The 20,848-nt window shown below is 42.0% G+C and overlaps 1 protein-coding gene across 2 annotated transcripts in view; it reads right to left on the reverse strand.

The window, feature by feature from the left end:
- The window catches only part of SMYD1 (SET and MYND domain containing 1), a 33,428-nt gene extending 13,486 nt beyond the window's left edge, over positions 1 to 19,942 (reverse strand). The window contains exons 1-5 of one of the 2 annotated variants that reach the window (XM_066572964.1): positions 19,667 to 19,942; positions 10,618 to 10,794; positions 7,190 to 7,403; positions 5,198 to 5,328; positions 601 to 639 (exon numbers count right to left, since the gene is read on the reverse strand). In XM_066572964.1, the coding sequence (XP_066429061.1) occupies positions 601 to 639; positions 5,198 to 5,328; positions 7,190 to 7,403; positions 10,618 to 10,794; positions 19,667 to 19,803 (698 nt within the window). In that variant the 5' untranslated portion in view covers positions 19,804 to 19,942. The remainder of the gene's footprint in view (positions 1 to 600; positions 640 to 5,197; positions 5,329 to 7,189; positions 7,404 to 10,617; positions 10,795 to 19,666) is intronic. The other variant, XM_066572965.1, reaches the window with a different exon arrangement.
- Between the last annotated feature and the right edge of the window lie 906 nt (positions 19,943 to 20,848).

Consider the following 20,848-nt stretch of genomic DNA (forward strand, 5'->3'; position numbering starts at 1 on the left):
GCCAGTCAGTGCATATTCTATCAAATCCCAACGTTTATCTACACATACAATAAACATGAACAGTCAATCAATTCATTGAGACCCATTGACAATGCTCTAAATCCCTCTAAAGCAGTTGCCCCATTAATATTGGTCTTAAGTCTTGTCTACCTTCATTCAAAAATTGACACCATATATAGCTGTTAAATTTGGCATCATTAATTAATGTGTTAAAAAAAACTCTTCTGAACTTTAGTATTTTTATTCTTGTTAGAAATATTTAGTCCGTGAGAACAACATTACTAAAAAGTTGTTGTAACGACCTCCAAACTTCATAGACAATGCTCCATGCTTTCAGAAGACCATATTGGATGTCATGGTGCACCAAATTTTCACTGAGATGGGAGGTTGGATACACAGAAAGGGTGATGGGATTAGAATGGATTGGTCAGTATTAATGGAGGTCTCATACATTGTGCAGTTATTTGTAGAGGAAGATATAGGCAGAATTCGATGAGATATGGGGGTGGAGACATTGTGGGGGTTACTGAATCCATGAGAAACAAGAGCGGAGGGGTAGGAGTGAGGGATTTCACAATGATGCTTGTGACACCGACCCACCTCATCTGTGTATGATATATTGATTTAACAGCCTCATGACTGAAAAACAAAACAAGAGTCCACAATGGGTACAAGAATTTCCATCGAAAGGGTGGAAGGTTCTGGGATCACACTATAAATGGGGGCTATGCATCAATTTCCAATTTGGGTATGAAATGAGCCAAATTTAGCTATGTTCATTATGTGCTGGATATGACTTTAGGGCCTGATAGCCAATTATTCGCTTTCTGTTTATATATTAAAGGGGTTTTCCTAGTTATTTTTTAGATAGTTTTGGGTCCCCGTGGCACTGAGCTGCCAATTCAACGCTACACCATCATGGCATCTGACAGGTGACATCACCAGGTGAGAAGACCCCGTGATGTCCCATAAACCTGTAATGTAGACTTCTAATGTAGAAGCCCCAAGACAGATTTACGGGATGTCACTGATGACATCCATGTCCGGCCTCCTATTGGCTGCAGTGGTCACGTGGGTAAACAACCCACATGACAGTTGCCACTGAAGTAAAGAGAAGGCCGCAGCCGGGAGCAACATGGCAGCCATAGGTTAGTATATATGTTTTTTATTTTCCCCCACTGCCACCATTGGGTTTAAATTGGAAAACCCCTTTAAGTCTGGATGTGATGGTAACAATTAACAAATCATTAAGAGTTTGATACATAGCCTGCAGCATTTCAATATTTATACCCCCAAAGGAATGCAATAAAACCATCATATTTGTACATTACCTTACTAGGAATATAGTATGCTCAAAAGGAAGTCATAATTGCTCTGGGCGCATTTATTGCACTTTCCATCCCTTGTTCTTCTTTGCAGGTTGAATAAAGTGCAATAATCAGGATAGATGGCCGTTGGGGAAGGGACACATTCTCAACAGCATTTACAGACATTTGTTTTACAACAGGACCCAAGAAAACTAAGAAGAAAGTGTTTTATTAGCTTCTAAGGGAAACTGTAGCGGGCATGCTCTGGGATACTGTGCAGGGAGAGGGAGGAGGGTGAAGCAACTGACCTATCCTGAAGTTGATTTCAGTTACAGTTATAATCAAAATTACCCACCCCCTCTCAATTGCAAATTAGGTTTATTTGCCAAATTTGCAAAATTTTCAACTGTTTGCAAAAAAGTAATCAAACAAGAAAAATTTAAATAGCGTAACACAAGTAATAGAACGAGTGGTTTCTTCAAATTCGACACAAACGCTACTATTGACTCTTTAGCGCTTCATGACATGCAGCCACGGAGGTGCGTGGAGATAAAACGATTATCGTTCAAATGAGTATTCAGTCTAAATGCAAGACAACGACTAAACAATAAAGGAGAATTGTGCGCTTCTCGCTCGTCGTTCTATTTATTAGCTCGTTCATTTCTCATTCAGTTTAACCCTTTGCAATCCAATTTTGGATTCAGGATTTCCTAGGGGGCTGTCTCTTTCTGCCATTATACAATGGCACCATCTGCTGGCTAGAGCCAATACTGTGGTATGGGACATGCTGGAGAGGCCCCTTGACAACAGAGCAGCCAGTAATATACAGTAAGAATACCCTGCCGGACATGTTCGAACAACGAGCTGTACAGCCTTCAATCAGAATGTCTTCAGACATCAGACAGTGGATTGGAAAGGGTTAAACACTGATCGGTCAGTACTTATTCATTCACTTACACAGTGAATGTGAAACACTGAACGATACTCAATAAATCTTGTAGAACGCGTCAACAATGAATCTGCCTGTCTAAACAGGCAGCACAATAGCGAATGAGCTAGCGATGACATCACTGGCTCGTTCCCTTGTGCAAGCGATAACTGTCTAGTCTAAAAGCACTCCAAGGGCTTCTGCAGATGGGCGATTTTGCGCACATTTTTGTGCTTGCAAATTCATTTGTGCAAAATGCAGAAAATAGAAAATAGTAAAATGATGTGCAAAAGCAGAGCTACCCTTTAACCTCTCCCCACCTGCCATCTCCTATCAGCTAGTAACAGGGGTCTCTCCTTGCAGTGCGGTGCAGCCAGCTTATGCGGAGAGGTGACATCTCTGTCAATGAAATGTCATATAAATGTCAAGGGATAAGAGCACAGAGGGTAATCCTCATAAATAGTCTTTATCTCTGTGCGCTCAACTAACTCCACTAATAGGGAGCAACAGATATTCATGTATCGCAGCTCCCTGTAACGGACCGAGCCAAAAGGAACTGGCTAATGATAGACGTGATAAGATTACAGAACATACTTCCACTTCGCCTCACTGTACTCTCTACTGTCAAGAACTGTCCTACATTGGGTCATAACTGGCATATAGATGTACTGTATAGGGCCATTTTCCAATAAATCTGCTATCAAAAAGAATATGGCCACCATATTAGGTGCCTTCGCCCTGTTGAAGCATTCGGGGGGAAAAACTAGAACACCCCCATGTATCAAATTCCTATGAGTGTGGGTCTAGTGGTTCTGTCTTCTAATTCCTGATGCTCAATAGTTTAGTTTCATGGTTGCGTGTATTACTATCTGGTGTTTAACCCCTTAATGATACAGTCTGTTTTTGTTTTGTTTTTTTCATTTTGGTTTTTCCCTCTCGACTTTCAAAAAATCCTAACTCCGGTATTTATCCTTTGATATAGCGGTCTTGTTTTCTTTTTTGTTTTAATGTACTGCAGAGGCCACTGTAGGGGAATTATTGGGCTGACTGCGACTTTCCCCGGCAAAATCATTTACTTGCCGAAGTATCGAGAGCAGGAATCAAACTATCGGCTGATCACTCCAAGCCCCACATTCTCAAAGGGGTTGTGCATCCTTCAAAGGGGCAATCATATCTCTACTGGTATAACTTGTCAGACAGTAAGCTTGATGGGGCCTGACCCTCTGTACTGAAAACAAGGGGCTCCAAATCCCCTTTCTTAGCAGGATGAGCATGTACAATCCCTCTCCAAACAGATTAAATGGGTTTTCTGAGCAAAAACTAATGATGACCCCAGGATCTCCACTGTGTTACAAAATATAAGTTTTTTTATTTTTTTGGACAAACTTTTTGTGTTTAGAATCAGCACAGAGTTTTTGGTGCAGTATAATAAGTATAACATATAATAATAAGTATAAACAGTAGAATAAAGAACTGTAGATATAACTGCAATTAAATAGGTTTTAGAAACGTACTTAAAAACAGTAAATCCTGAATAGGGTAACCTACAGTTATAACCAGGACATAGGATGTATAGTAAAAAACAATTCCAGAAGTGGTATGAAGATATGGGAAGTTAGATGTAATGTTTGCAGAAGTCACTTATTTCTCTTATGTCCACCAGTGTTCTCCTGTGGAATATTCCTGCAGTAATCAGCCGGCATCCACTTTCCTTCATACCGTTTTTCAATTGCATGTTTGTCCTGGGGAGATCTTTCACCACGCTCATCTCATAAGTCACTACATCTCTCCCGGAAGTTCTGTTAGACACTTCTGATAAATGAGGCCCTTGGTTTTAATGGTCAATATTTAGTAGCAAAATATGAAATATCTCACTTTCTTATGATGTCTATAACTTCATTATCTTGCCTGACAGACAATTTTGGTTTCAGTACCCTGAATATAGGTAAAAGCACTGTTTTTTACAAAGAAAAATATACTCTTGTAACAGTGAATCGCTGGGGACCCGCCGCTCGGGATTCCCAGCGATCACTTGATTACCTGCACTGACAGAGGGCTGGATGTGTGTCATAGGTGACGACAGAGGAAGTGCCCTAGCTGGCTTCACTCCCATTGAAATCGAGGGGAGCTGCAGTGGCTATTGCACTTCCGGCACTTCCACCTCCAACACCAAGGATGGACACGGAAGTGAGATAGCCTCCTCAGCTCCTATTAATTATAGTAAGACTGAAGTCAGTTAGGGCACTCCCTCTCCCATCCCCTACGATGCATGTACAGCCCACTCCACTGACAGCAGTCAAGGCGATCAAGTGATCGCCAGGCATCCCGAGTGGTGGGTCCCTGGCAATTAACTATCGATGACCTATCCTGAGAATTGGTCAGTAGTAGTTTTTGCCTGGAAAGCCCCTTTAATGTAAGAAACAGAAATAGCAAAATGATCGCAAAGATTGGGAACCCAAAGGTCAGACCCCCAACTAACTCTATTACTCAATGTAAATGCTGTAACAGAGAGCAAAGGGATATATTGGTGTTGCAAACAGCAAACTTCTCCTACCCTGCTCTCATCTTAAAGGGAACCTGTCACCATGTAACCTGCAGAAATGAGTCCGCTGTGCAAGCACACACACTGTTCTCTATGGGAGTGTGCGAACACAGCTTGGAGACACGAGTCCATCGGCACTGACTTTACAGGGAGACAGTGAGGGAACGAATACATACCCGGACTCCTCGGGACCTACCCTATGAGCAACATAAATTAGTTTATGGTGCTTATAGGTAGGTGCCCTTTAAAATCTGCAATAAAGCATCAGAATCTTTACACTATTTTATATTTATTCATGATGACTTTTGTCTCCTGACAAAACTATTCAGAATTTTTATGGAATTTTTTTTGGATAAGATGCCATTGAAAATCCACATCATACCCTGCAATATGTATTTCACCAGGACATATTCTACTTACTTGCCATTGTTGAATATCACCGTGCAGTTCGGCCAGCAGTTATGGTTAACGAGGCAGAGATTTGGGAAAATGCCAACTCCAACAGCTTGGAGGCCTCTTTGATCACTTAATGTAAATCCGTTACAGCTTATCTTTCCACGTAAAAACACCGAGCAGGGAGGTGAGAAAACACAAAAGGGAAACCATCAGTGAGTAAATCTGTGACCTGATCCCACATCATGGCCAATAAATGTCTAAGCTGAATGACATAGCCACCAACAAATCCAGCCTATAAAAAATGGCTGCAACTGCCAACAAGCCAATGCCAACCCGTATTGTTGGATGGCAGAAACAACACGCACATAGTCATAATGATGGTATCAATTGCATCTCATCATGTTATTTAACCCCTTAAGGACACGGCCTATTTTGGGCTTCAGGACGCAACGGTTTTTGGCAGATTTTAATCTCCATTTTTCAAAAGCCATAACTTTTTTATTTTTCCGTGGACGCGGCCGTATAAGGGCTTGTTTTTTGCGTAGCGAACTGTAGTTTTTGATGGTGCCATTTGTGGGTACATAAACTATATTTTAAAACTTTTATAATTTTTTTTATGATCGCAGGGAGAGAAAACGCATCAATTCAGCCATAGATCTTTGTTGTTGTTTTTTTAAAGCCTTAATTATACAGCATAAATGACACAATCCATTTTTTCTGCAGGCCGGTACGATTACAACGATACCAAAACACTTTTCTGCCATAAAAACCCTTTTTTGGATTTTTTTTTTTCTAAATCGCTGCATTCACAGTCCTATAACTTTTTTATTTTGTGGGGGTTTATTGTTTGCGACACAAGCTGTAGTTTTTATTGGTACCATTTTGGGGTACATATGGCATTTTTGATGACTTTTATTGCGTTTTTGGGAGGCAAAATGCTAAAAATTAGCATTTTGCCTGTTGTTTAGCGTTTTCTTTTTTTTACATTTTTTTGCCATGCAGGATAAAAAGCGTGTTCATCTTATTGGACATTTTGTTACGGACACGGCGATACCAAATATATGGTACTTTTTATTTTTTAAATCTTTTTTTATGCCAATATGAAAAAAAAACCAAAAAGGGTGTTTTTTAAATTTTTTTTACATTTCTATTTTTTATACATTATTTTGATCTTTTTTTTGTACACAATTTGTGTCCCTCTGAGGGACTTACACCATAGCGTATATGATCGCTATGATAAGGCATTGCAGGACTTCTCTCCTGTAATCCCTTATTGCTTATTACAGTGATCATAGGCAATGGCAATACAGGATGCCGGTATCTGGCGTCCCGTTGCCAAGGCAAACAAGCGATTATATCGCAAGAGCCAGATAACATCACAGAGGGAAAACGCTCCCTCTGTGAACCCTTCCCATGCCGCGATCTACATAGATCGCGGCAGGGAAGGGGTTAAAAGCGGGGGGGGGGGGGGCGCATTGGATGTTGCAGCTGGAGGCCAGCTAACAGTGATAGCCGGCTCCTGCTGCCGGATAGCACGAGATCTCTTATGATCACATGACGTAAGGGTACGTCCAGTTGCAGGAAGTACCCCGCTGGAATGACGTACCCTTACATCAATGGAGGGAGGGAGTTAACGTAGCTAAACATCTAAGATCCAAATACATTGATTGCTATCACAGTAGTGAAGGTGTATATGGTGATCAGAAACTGAATTGAACAATGTAGTGCCTATAGCTCCATTTTACAAACCCGCTGGCACTTCATGTGCGGCTACTCTATGTGGTGCCTATATTTTCCACCACAAGCAATGCTTCTAACAGGGAATACTTCTGGAATGTCATAGCATGATCCATGATGGTCATTATATGAAGGTCTCTCTATTTCAGCAAATTACCTCCTACAGAGGAAGAGATCTTCAAGCTGTTGCACAAGGACCTTCTGCAGTTTGTATCATCCCATTGGTCCAGTTCATTCCTGGTATTAACAAAACTTTAGGTCTCCACAATTAAGACTTACCACTCCTAAGATGTGTGAGATAAGCTGCATGCTATACTGTTTACTCTGACTTGGCCAATAATCCAGAAACGTCTGAACATCTTCCATCAGTCCATTCTTCTCCTCTGTATCAAAGTCGTCTACGTGGTTTTGTAGATCATCAACGGCGACTAAGCATCCTTCTGTCAGACCACTTCCTTCTCTCTCTATCCTCCACATGATTCTGGCGGCAAGCCTGGTAACACCACAGATATTATTCATTATTGAGCACAGGTTATTTAAATTCATAATGTAAAGCACCTACATGCTATCACTGTTCCATACAATCATGGCTTTACCATGTAGTAGCCCTACACTCTAGACAGCTTCTGTAGACTTGAATTTCCTATGAAATACTATCAGCAAGGATTGGATAGCCCCACTCTTCAAATACTTATGAAATTGGAGGGATCACACACATTTCTCAAAAGCAGGTCTTCTAAGATATCGCTTCCTTTGGCAGGTGCTCCTTAGTGACATATGGAACACACTGCAATGGGACAATGAATTCTATCAAGCCCCACTTGCCTTAGTTAACAGTTTAAGGCAATGTTAACATGGCTAAGAGTTGGTCAGCAGAGCCTTTAAGATATTACTCAAGTTTGACAAGAGCTAGTTAGTAACTTTGCAATGGGACATTAAATTCCATCAAGCATCAAAGTTTTTTTAATTGCCTTATTCATCAGGTTAAGATTATGTGTTTCCAACAGGCTAAGAGTTAAGCTCCATTTACACGCAATGATTATTGCTCAGAATTCGTTCAAACAATGGCTTTTGAGCGATATTGCGTGTAAATGCTTCAATCTTTCACTTTTCAGCTGAACGATGATTTCTAGGTGAGCATAAAATCCATCCTTGAGCCGGAAAGAGATAGCTGGGATTGCATGCTGTGTTCTCCACAGGAGCAGCTGATTACATTGTATTCAGCTGACAGCCCAAGGCAGCCCATGCGAAGACAATGCAGCTGAGTACAAAGTCCAGACCACATGCTGAGCTCTGCAAACAGCTGGGGAAGGCTCATTTACATGCAAAGATTCTTAAGTGCTAATGACATTAGTGCCCTTTAGTACTTTATGCAAAATGATCGCTAGAACTGTCAATCTTAGAAACTGACAGTTTGGAGCGATCATTTTGCATTAGCTACTAATAGGCGAATCAGCCCATTAGTAGCTAACTAGCTTCATTTGCATGTGTTTAGAGAACAGCAGGTGGTCTGCTCTCTAAATACATCACTTTTGTTCTCCCGCGGGCAGCAGGATGCATACAATGCTATCAGTGCTGCCTTCCTGAGAACACAGCATACCATCCCTCTTATCAGGGATGATGGATTTCATGCTGACCTGAAGTCAGCGATGGACGTAGAGTGCATGATAAGTGCACGATGGGCATAGATTTCCACGCAACAGCTATTGCTAAAAAATATTTAAATCCAGTAACTCGATTCTTATCTCCCCCGACATCTGCCATCAGAGGAGAGCCGGGAAGCCAATCCCAACAAAATCATCACGTTCAGCCAATATACATTGAAAGTGTATGGTCAGCTTAAAGAGGTTGTCCAGTATTTATTTCCCTACTGGCTGTCACAGGTATAATATAATAAACTAAGCTATAGCCCCCTATTCTGTGCCCCCAATTCTGTGGTTCTAGGATCCAATTCTGCATACTTCTGGATAGTATAGTCAGGTTCCATCTAGGTTTGTGACTGCTGCAGCCAATCACTGGCCTCAGCAATACCAATGTTGAGGCTAGCGATTGGCCACAGTGATCTTGAACCTAGCTGGAATGTAACCACACTAGAAGTATGCAGAGGGAGGAGACTGGAGCAGCCAAGCACTGGAGTGGTGAGGGCACAGAACAGGTGGGTATAGTTTTAAGAGTTGATTAAAACAAACCAAAGCAAAGACTTATTTTTATGGCTCTGGCAGGGCTGTGACTTCCAGGTTGCAGGCTCATGTGACACACTGGGCGTCAAATGTCTAGTGTCATTCACTAAGTGAAAACTGAGGGAATAACTTCTCCCTTCAGTTTGAGCGCTGATAGCTTGGCTGAACCTCAGTCCAGTGAGCCTATCAGATTTTTGGGTAAGAGATCTAAAGCGGCTCCTTTGCATTAAGAATACTGGTTATACTTTTTGTGTATCAGGCCGACATTCTGTGTGAGTGAAAACTGCATTTAGGAGTTCCATGAACCTTATTGCTTTGTCCTTGGTTCAACCCTTTATAGCTAGTTTAGTATTAGCTTTTTTAGTTATTGGTTCTGTTCAGATAGGATAATAGCTTCTCTCCCATAGTGGGGTCGCCCTTTTTGGGGCAGGTGCTCTGCTTGAGGGGTCAGTCTAGTTCGGGAGGTTCTGGTAGCTTTGTTTATGTTTTGATAGTGCTATTTGTTGTGTGAGACATTCTATACATCAATTCAGGTTTCACATTTTTCTAAGCTTCCAGTTATATTCCATCTCAAGTTTGCATCAGTGCTTGACTTAGAAATCATAGGTCTTTCAGCACACTGATAAGATTAGTGAATCATGATACTTATCATTCAAATTTGGTAAGGGCTACTTATGATACCCATACACACTAGAGAGAAATCAAAAAAATCCCACAAATCTGACAAATTGGCAAGTTCTCTCATGTGTTTGGGGTGCACCAACTCTTTCCCAATGGCATATGTCAGGGGAAAGAAGGATTGGTGTGTTGGATTTCAAAATGTTGATTCTTTGTTCCCACGGGCAATAAGCCACCACTAGAGAGCTCTGAACAGTTTATTTCCATCCCCGCATTAAAAACACATGCAGACTCAGTTGAGGGGTGTTGGAGAACAGCAGCTGGTCAAACAATCATTAGTTGCCTTTTTTAAGAAGTCAAGGCAGTTTGTCTCCCACAAACAGAAGAGCTGCTCATGACAAACCGAGCATAGGGCAATTCCCCATTTGGAGTAGAAAGTGGCAGGTGCTCTATGTAGCTTTAGTCTTAGAGAAATACATTTCTTCTATGAAAGGACATTATGTCAGCAACATAAATGAATAACATTCTTTAGTTAAAAAAGGCAATTGATTGAATTTCACAATATATATGGTGCCAACATTGACCCAGGAACTGATTCTAAGGATCTCAGCAACCCGTGTCTACATGGCAGATCAAAGTCAGACCATAATGTTAGGTTGGAGTGAAGTTGAAGTAGATCTGGATGTAGACCTCATGCTTATGGTCATTGTCCTTGGATCCTTGGTTCAATGGGTGGGATTGGCCAGTGAACGGTAAGCATCAGGAACTCTCCAAATAATGTAGTCAGGGGGCTACAAGAGTACATATTACTATACAGAAAACTACATCTAACTACAAGAGTACATATAACTATAATGGACCACAGGTACAAGTTTTACAGGAAGTTTTCATGAGCATTACAGTTTTTACCTGATGTTGTCATTCGGAGCTTTGCCAAGTTTTTTAATTGCTGAGCACTCTTGCTTATGGTTTACCCAGGAGTCCTTCTGACAAGTGCGGTCACAATAATGAGCAAATTTACATTGTCCGCAGCGCTGGAGCTTTTCTTGCCTCTTGAAGCATGAATGGCACACACAATGTGCAAGGCTGGAAAGGCAATTATAGCATGACATATATTATATATACCCATAATGCCATCAACACCTTCTTCACCAACAACTTGTCTCCAACTATTGTATTCCCTTGCCCTTTGAAGGTTACTTGTATGTTATTTGTCATGTGATCGCTTTAAGGCATCATCTCTGAATGTAGATGTGGATTATAGCTCTCACTTCCACATATTATGGAGCACCCAAGTCAATAATTCCCATTTGGTAACACATCTTTCTCAAACGCTAATAGGCGGTAATGAGGAGGACCTGCTCTTGGTGGAGCCATGAAGCTCATTTAGGCCTCCACACATCTTTTTTGTAGCTTTTTAGAGGACTTGCAAAAAGAAACTCAATGATTTTCATTTTCACATATTTTACAGGCATTTTTTGTGGTGTTTTTAACATTCATACATTTTATTTTACATCTTTTATTTCCTATAGAGAAGTCAGTGGAAAAACATCTAAAGAAAACTTCACACCTGGAGCATGCTGCGTTTGGAAAAAAAACATGATAGCCCTAAAAATACACCAAAAGTGAAAAACAACAAATCACAAAAACACCGAGTTCGTAGCTTGTTTCATATTTGCGTATTGACTTATAGTTGACATCTGACTACAGGATTTTCTGAAAAAAAAGCATTGGGGGCTGCTTCACACGGGCATGTGCACAATTGCGCACACCTCAGTACAATGTATTTGTGCTATGAACAAGTTTTTTTGCGAGCAGGTCATGTTTTTTGCACACAGGACACAAACATGCCCTGATTTAAATGGCTATTTAGCCTAATGAGTTCCAGATGTGTTCTTTTTCCAGAAGAATTGCGCTGTCTTTCACGCATCTGCTTCTGTATTGTGCGGGCATTTGCGCATCCCTGCCTCCATCCCCCCTCTCCCATAGGGTTCTATCGGGACCAAATGTGCACAAAAGTAGAGCATACTATGCTTTTCTCGCATGTGTGAAAGCAAGGTGCTCAAACATACCGCATGTGGGTTACTGCCAATAGCCAGGCTGAACCTAGACTTGCCGCTTGAAATAACAGCAAGTCCAAATGTAGCCCAGTAATTAGCAGTGATCCATGCGGTTACCTTTGATCGGCTGCAGCATGTGCGGGCCCCCTAAAGGTAACCTGATCAATCATTTTAATGAATCTAATTGAAATCTTAATAAGGAATATTTAAAGGGGTTGTCCCGCACCGAAACGTTTTTTTTTTTTTTTTCAATAGCCCCCCCCCCCCGTTCGGCGCGAGACAAACCCGATGCAGGGGTTTTAAAAAAAAAACGGATAGTACTTACCCGAATCCCCGTGCTCCGGTGACTTCTTACTTACCTTGCGAAGATGGCCGCCGGGATCTTCACCCACGGTGGACCGCAGGTCTTCTCCCATGGTGCACCGTGGGCTCTGTGCGTTCTATTGCCGATTCCAGCCGCCTGATTGGCTGGAATCGGCACACGTGACGGGGTGGAGCTACGAGGAGCAGCTCTCCGGCACGAGCGGCCCCATTCAGAAGGGAGAAGACCGGACTGCGCAAGCGCGTCTAATCGGGAGATTAGACGCTGAAATTAGACGGCACCATGGAGACGAGGACGCTAGCAACGGAGCAGGTAAGTGAATAACTTCTGTTTGGCTCATATTTAATGCACGATGTATATTACAAAGTGCATTAATATGGCCATACAGAAGTGTATAACCCCACTTGCTTTCGCGGGACAACCCCTTTAAGTTTAAAGCACTGCCATGTTAGGGCGAGCACCCACTGGCGTTTGCGTTTTCCGCGAAAAAAAACGCAGCGTTTTCGCCGCGTTTCCCGCGTTTTTTCCGCCCGTTTTCGCGGCGTTTTCGCGGCTTTTCCATTAATTTCCATGGAGAAAAATAAGGACACATATGCAACTGACAGCTCCTATGTTAAAAACGCAAACGCAACGCAAAAAAAACGCCAGTGGACAGGAACACATGTTATCTCTATGCCTGTGCAGGAAAAACGCAAAACGCAAAACGCAGGTAAAAAAACGCCAGTGGGTGCTCGCCCTTATAGAGAAAAGATCGCTTTAACACTGGGGCGTGAACAATGTTACGTACCAGGCTCAGTAAGGGTATGTTCACGTTGCGAAATCTGACCCACATTTTTCCTCCCAGATTGTGCCTTTAAAAACCACAGTAGAAATCCATGGCTATACCGCAAATTTCTGCTACAGATTCATACACAAATTTAGTCCTGTCAATGGGCAAAGTCCACATGTAGAATTTCCGATGCAGATTCTCACAAAATCACATGGAAAATTCTACGTTTAGAGTTTGCCCATTCACAAGGCTAAGGGCTCAGTCATATGGGCATTTCATGAATGGGTGAGTGCTGGCTCTGATTGGCTGAGTGCAGGGACCAATAAGAGGCAGCTCTCAGCTGTCATTCAATATCTGAGAGCTGCCTCTGATTGGTCACAGTGCTCAGCCAATCAGAGACAGCCTTTTCAGCAGGCGGGAATTTTAAATCCCTGCCTGCTGAAAAATCCTCAGAGCAGTGCAGGAGAAGACCCGGCTGGACACGGCTGAGCCCCGGCAGCTGCAGAGAGGTGAGTATACTTTTTTTTTTTTTACACATTTTTGGATTGATTTTCAGAGAAGGGCTTATATTTTAAACCCTTCCCTGAAAATCACTGCCGCGCTTGCCGGCAGCCCATTGCTTTCAATGGAGCTTTCTGTATTGCCGGCTCCATTGAATTCAATGGGAGAACATCGCTCGCCTCTGCCACAGCTGTGACAGCTGTGGCAGAGGATCGTGATCTTCACTATATGTTCTCAATGGGGTCGCTGCTGCTGCCGCCAGCCCCATTGAGCGCAAGGTGAAACCCCTGGATGCGATAGCATCCAGGGGTTTCACATACACAGAACACCGGTTTGCCGCAGTTCCATGCATTCTGCAAAGCGGTGTCCTATGATTTTTGCCTCATGCGTTTGTGCGCATGTAAAATTCGCACATGTGCCTGCTCCTATTGAAAAGCATTGGTTCTATTTAGTTGCGGCCTGCAAACGAAACTGACAGACGCGCGTACGAAAGACCGTGTGACTGAGCCCTAAAGCTGCATGGGAATTTGCAGAAAAACACACATCAGAATTTTGTGGCATAGCTGAGATTTTTAGAAGCAGAATCCATGTGGAAAAATCTGCATCAGATTCCGTGGTAAGATGATATCCTAAGAAATGTCCGCTAGGTGGCTCCCAGCTGGTTTCCCCATCCAATTCACTGTAATTGACAAGTAATTGTATGATTCACAAATAGTGGTAGTCAGCCGGGCTACCACATCTCTCTGAGCACAGTGCATAACACTGGTGGTGACCTAGGATTTAAGTTATGTTTGTATAAGTACTTTTTATATAGGATATTGATTTATAAAGTCCCTCGAGTACTTAGATTCCTTGAGAACAACATGCCTGATCCTTGGTTCCCCGGCATCTGCGAGAATCAGGACACCACTGAACACATTAGATGGCATTAGAACCCTTAGTTTACTGTGTATGATCACCGTAAGCCGATCATTAAGATCAACCGTAGTCTTTGGGAGAACCCAGCATCAAGTGTTCAGTTTCTCTGCAGCGCCACTGCAGGAGAAATTAAGCATTACATGCTAGTTATTTAATTCAATGGACTATCTGTGTAATACCCAAAATGCCAGGTCCTCCAGAATATGACAGACCCTCTTTACAGCTGCTGTGAATTCTGGTTAATTGATGGAGCTCTATTCTACTAGAATTCCCTAATTAGGAATTTGAAAATGGGGTTTCTAAATCAGACAACTGCATTAAAGGCGATGTAGTCTGAAAGTTTAGGTATAATTCCAATGCCAAAATGTCTAAAACTAGAAGTGTAACTTTGAACATTCAGTCTGGCTAAACACGTGCCACGACACAACAAGGAATTCATCTCCTCTCATGTTTGGATACTAAACAGACCGCAGCAAGGGCTTGGAAAACATCTTCCCTGGATGTTCCTGAAGTCAAGCACAGACAGTCTGGCTTCAGAGTGACTGAACCACTGACAGCTTTATTAAAGGACACATGTTCCAAACTTCTCGCTGTCCTCGAATATTTACAATTGCAATCAAAATTATTCAACCCCCATTACAAATTAACCCCTTAATGACACGGCCTATTTTCAGCTTCAGGACGCAATGATTTTTGACGGATTTTCATCTCCATTTTTCAAAAGTCATAACTTTTTTATTTTTCCGTGGACGCGGCCGTATAAGGGCTTGTTCTTTGCGTGGTGAACTGTAGTTTTTATTGGTGCCATTTTTGGGTACATAGACTATATTGTAAAACTTTTATTATTTTTTTTATGATAGCAGGGAGAGAAAACGCATCAATTCTGCCATAGACTTTGTTTTTTTCTTTTACAGAGCTAATCATGCAGCATAAATGACACAATACATTTTTTGCGGGTCAGTACGGTTACAACGATACCAAAATTCTTGTAATTTTTTTAGGTTTTTCCACTTTTCCGCAATAAAAACCCTTTTTCGGAAATTATTATTTTTCCCAAAATCACTGCATTCAAAGTCCTATAACTTTTTTATTTTTCCATGTACGGAGGCATGTGAGGGCTTTTTTTTTTTTGCGAGACAAGCCGTAGTTTTTATTGGTACCATTTTGGGGTACATACGGCTTTTTTGATCACTTCTATCGAGTTTTTTGGGAGGCTAAATGAAAAAAGTAAGCATTTTGCCTTTGTTTTTTAGGGGTGGGGGGTTACGCGTATTGCAGTGCAGGATAAATAGCATGTTCGATTTATTGTATGCATCATTATGGATATGACGATACCAAATATGTGAGTTTCTATGCTAATATGGGAAAATGTGGTTTTTTTTCTTTTTTTTACATTATTGTTATCTTTTTTTTTACACTTTTTAGGTCCCTGTAGGGGGCTTGTACAATCACACCTATGATTACTATGACTTCTATCCTGCAATGCCTTATTGCTTGCTATAGCCTGTATCTGGCATCCTGTTGCCATAGCAACTCATCGCGAGACCCTAATGACATCACAGAAGGAGCATGCTCCCTTTGTGAACCCTTAACATGCCGCGATCACAGCAGGAAAGGGATTAACAGGGGAGGGTCACTGTCCCGATGCACCCCTGCTGTTGCAGTGGGAGGCCGGCTATCAGTGACAGCCAGCTCCCGCTGCTGAGTAGCGCGGCATCTCTTCTGATCTCACACTATCCCCAGGACGTAAGTGTACATCCTGTTGTGTCAAGTACCCCTCTACATTTACGTCTTGTGGCGGGAAGGGGTTAAAGAGAATATGTTACCTACTTTTAGCCCTATTACATAAGCGTATGGGCTGAAAGTAGGGGACCCGTGGAGTTCAGGGAGGTCAGTAAACGCTTACATCTCCGGAATCCACAGGTCACCTACTTTTAGCCCATAAACGTAGCTTATAGGGCTAAAAGTAGATGATAGATTCCCTTTAAGTTCAATGACTACTGCAGTCTTAGAATTAATCAACCCCTGAACAGAATCCTTCCTAAGAGCACACATTTTCAAATCAGCATTGTTTCAAGCACATCCGATGCAACTAATCAAGGGTTTCATTAGTTGCATCAGGTGTTCTTGAGATAAAATACCTGGTCTGGCTGGGGCTTTGGTGACTGCACTGTTTGATTGCATGTTAGAAATATAGCAGAGTCAACAGAGTGGTCCAAAAAGTTAAGAGAAGAGATCATAGGCTTGCACAAACAAGGAAAAAGATACAAAAAGACAGCAAAGGCACTCAATTCTTCCCAGAGATACAGTTAAAAGTATAGTCTGCAAGTTCAAACACTGGCTACACTGCCTGAATGTGGCAGAAAGAGGAAGCTATCACCGGCTGCCTACAGATTCCTGAGGAGACAGATGGTCAAAACCCCTTAAGTGACTGCATAAGACCTGCAGCAAGATATGTTGACAGCAAACACTTTGGTTTCTGTTTGCGCAGTAAGGGACAGACTAAATACTGAAGGCAAACTCCAAAACATTAATTGACCTCTACTGACCCAAAAACAGAGAAAAGTTGGTTCCAATATACTCAAAACCATATAAATAAGCCACAGAAGTCTTGGATTCTGTTCTGTGGAGCGATGCAACAAAACTGAAACTTTTCTGGCATGTGGATCAATGGTATGTCTGGAAGAGGAAGAATGACGCATACCCTAAAAAGCGACACCTGCCTACAGAGAAGAATGGCAGTAGCTCGCTGGCTTGGGCTGCTGTAGTTCCTCAGGCACTGAAAAGCTGCACCGTGCGGATGGCCAGATAGATTCAATCAAGTATCAGGAAATACTAGGATAAAATGTTATGTCTTTTGTGAAGAAGCTGAAGCTTGGGTGTCATTGGACCTTCCAACACAACAATGATTCCAAGCATACCTCAAAGTCCAGCCAGGCCTGGTTTCCTAAAAAGTGTTGGAAGCTTCTGTAGTGGCCATCAGTCGCCTGACTTGAACTCTACAGAAATTCTTTAATGAGATTTGAAGAAGGTAGTTACCGCGCACAAACCCAAGAATATTAGTGGAAGCCATTGCCCATAATTAAGGTTCTTGTCATGGAGGGACAAGAATTCTGAATTATTCTGAGACTGCAGCGGTCATTGAAAGTGGTATTTTGTGTTGAATTTGGAGAAACCACTTTTTATACTAGTTGTATTTAGTCTTTCAATAAGGACGACTGTGGAGACATCCAGTGATGGCATCTGCCTTACAGAGTGACATATACACAAAGTAAAGCCAAGTGAAGTACAAGGTATACAGTTTCCATGTCATCCTCAAAGCAATGCAGCCAAGGTCACAGGGAAAATAACTACTGTGGTGGCATTTACCTAGCCAAGGCTACACTGTGTAGATATTAATGGACGTAAACCATAAAGACTACTAAATAACATGGTGCGCAGTCTGCTGATCTGTATCCATGATCAATACATATTTATTCAAACATAGAATAATCCATAACCCTAGAGTAGAAGGCTTTGTAGCCTCTTGTCTACTCATAGACTACATAGAAGTTCAATGCAAAGTCATCATTGAAGCCATTCAATCATCACATTAGACAATTGCAGGACCTGCCTCCCCATTGCCCTTATGTTGGTGATTGACAGGTTATGATGTATCCAAAGCAGCTTGTCGATCACCATGGAAAGGGGCCAGGAGCAGCAGTGGGAGTGCTCCCAACATGAATACATTGAACTACGTGTCTGGTGCCAACTACGTGCCATTCTTTCAGCTTAATGGCATTAAAAATGTTTTGTGCCATTTTGGATACTTGTAGTACCGACCTGTAGCTGTAGATATGTTGCCCTAACATAGAGAAGTATATTAAGCTGTTAGATTTGCTTTCATATACTTGTAAAAGTAGAGCCTCATGTGGTGCGCAGTGTTAAGGTAGCAGAAATGCAGTCCTAAGCTCCTGCTCACGACCTGAAGGTTGTGAGTTCAATCCCCACTTGGTTCAGGTAGCCAGCTCAAGGTTGACTCAGCCTTCTATCCTTCTGAGGTCAGTAAAATGAGTACCCAACTTGCTGGGGGGAAAAAAGATGACTGAGGAAGGCAATGGCAAACCACCCCGCAAAAACAGTCTTCCAAGAAAATGTCAAAATGTGATGTCACCCTAACAGTCAGTCATGACTCGGGGACTTTATCTTTACCAATTGTTAAAGTGGCTTTGGGCTTTAGCTTTACTTTACACCATTTGAGTAACTTAAGAATATATCACATTACTTATTCCACTCTGTTCTTGAGTTCCGACCTGCAATGTACTTTCAGAATTATTCTGGTCGTCAATGGAAACAGTTGACAAGCTTGCTGTCAGACACACCCCTACAAGTGTAGTTAAAGTGTAGGGAGACAGCTATTCTCAAACATAAGATTTACATTTAGATTGTAAGCTTCAATGGCCAATCGACCAAACAGGGAGGACCAAATGGTTCATCTAGTATAGGGCTAGGTTTAGGAGATACATTAATGGGCAACTGACTTGAGGACCGGACTCCAGGAGAGACCTGACTCCGTTCACTGTCCTAGACCACCAGTGAATGTGAAATGAACCCCTTTCACTGTTCCTTCCAGACCATAATTTACAATTAATCACTTCACTAAGCTAGATACCAGTCTACTACAAGTCTCCTTTTCCTGCTTTTTATAAAACTATCTCAGGATAGATGACCTTTGTTTGGGAAGAAAAAATAAAAAAATAAAAAAATTAAAAAAAAAAATATATATATATATATATATATATATATATATATTGCACCTATTTCTTGCACTAATAGAAGCCACAGCACCTGCATGGAGTTTGTATGTTCTCCCGATGTCCAACGGGTTTCCTTCAAAGTTTCAATGGCAGTCCAAATACATACTGATAGGTTAATTGCTTCATTATGAAATTATCCTTAGTGTGTATTATACAGGGTATAGGAGGGATAGACTAAGAGTCCCACTCATATACAGAACTGATATAAGTGATAACAATCAATCTCTGTACAGCATAGCAGAATATGTTGGAACTATATAAGCAACAAGGAATCAATAAATGGCCCGTCCCATTGCCTCTACACTCTGAAAGAAAATGTTGAATCACAAACTCATAAGCTCTAATGATTAAAATGATTGCATTCATCTAAATAAAGTTTGTGCCCCCCTCTCCCCATCTTTGCAATCACAATGATAATAGTTCAAAATGGAAACCCTATCTTGGAGAATAGCAGAAATTTATTTTTCTAGTAATATCCCTTTGTCTAAATATCCACCATGATAGATTATTGTGATGTCCATGTGACTGAGACCTAAATCTGTGTGCCTAAACCCAATGCAGAAAAACTTTAGAAATAACCATAACGACTTACTTGTCAAAAACTACAGCAGCATAAGCCGGCTCTGCAAAGATGACATCTCCAGCCCATGATTCCCTTGTGGCTTTGAGACCCCGTCCTTTGCCTTCAGAGTTGAATACTTCTACATTCTCCATCCTTGCAAGGATCATAAGCCAGAGCTGTGCAGAAGTGAAGTCAGCCCAGCTGAGAGAATGACTACCCCAATCCTCAGTCACGTCTGTTATTTCAGCACCTTCACATTCCCAAAGAACAGTCCTATAAAAGGAACATCACCCCTCCCCTCCTTCCCTGCCTGACCCACAGCTCGGAGGTGGCTATGGGCTCTCAGTAGTCTGTCCCACCAGCCCTCACTCTTCGCCAGGCTCACATACTTTCCAAAGTGCCTGAGCACTACTTCATAGAATGTACCCCCTGCCAAGTCTCCTGCACCCATAATGATATAATACAATATTCCATTTATACAAAAGCTCCATCAATCCTTTTCTTCTCTGCAGTCTATTTCTGGAGAACAGTTGTTCACCCACATCAAGTGTCAACAGCTGTCACAATATGTAGAGCGTCACCCGTTCATCTCCCCCTTGGGTCTGGGTCCGAACTCTTTATTATACAACTAAGGGGGGGAAAGTTTTTGTAGCAGCTGTGTCATTGGATTGTGTAGCACAGCAGTAGTAGTAGTATAAGCATCAGACACATACGAGGGATATCTGGAAGCATCCAGCAACGTCCTTGTAATGTAATGACGCTTAAAATAGCCCCGTGTGTAATAGAATATCCTGAAGGAACTGTCAGGAGGTATTTAGGGCGTTCAGGAAGGTTCTCCAGCTTTCTGCAGAAATCTTGGTTGGTGTCACCTGCTGAGAGTCGTTATGTTTGGCCAAGGCTACTAGATGATTCCGGACTGTCACATCTGACCTCAGTCATGTGCAGGCCCTTTGGAGCAGGTGGATTAATAGACAGAGGACACGTTGCAGTAAACAAGAACAGACTTTATTTGGCAGCTAAATTAGAGCTTTAGTCTCCTTAATGTGACACACAGTTTCAGAATGTTGCAACACAGTTTCAACACTTGGCAACTCTAAACTTGGCAACACTTTAAGCTTTACAGCCTCGCGGGGTCAAGTTTCCATTTTAGTTATGCACAGTCTTTGTAGCTACTCACAGTCTCTAGTTACTCAGCAGGCTTGGTGTGGCTCT

The sequence above is a fragment of the Eleutherodactylus coqui genome, chromosome 7, assembly GCF_035609145.1.
Source record: "Eleutherodactylus coqui strain aEleCoq1 chromosome 7, aEleCoq1.hap1, whole genome shotgun sequence".
Lineage (NCBI taxonomy): Eukaryota > Metazoa > Chordata > Amphibia > Anura > Eleutherodactylidae > Eleutherodactylus > Eleutherodactylus coqui.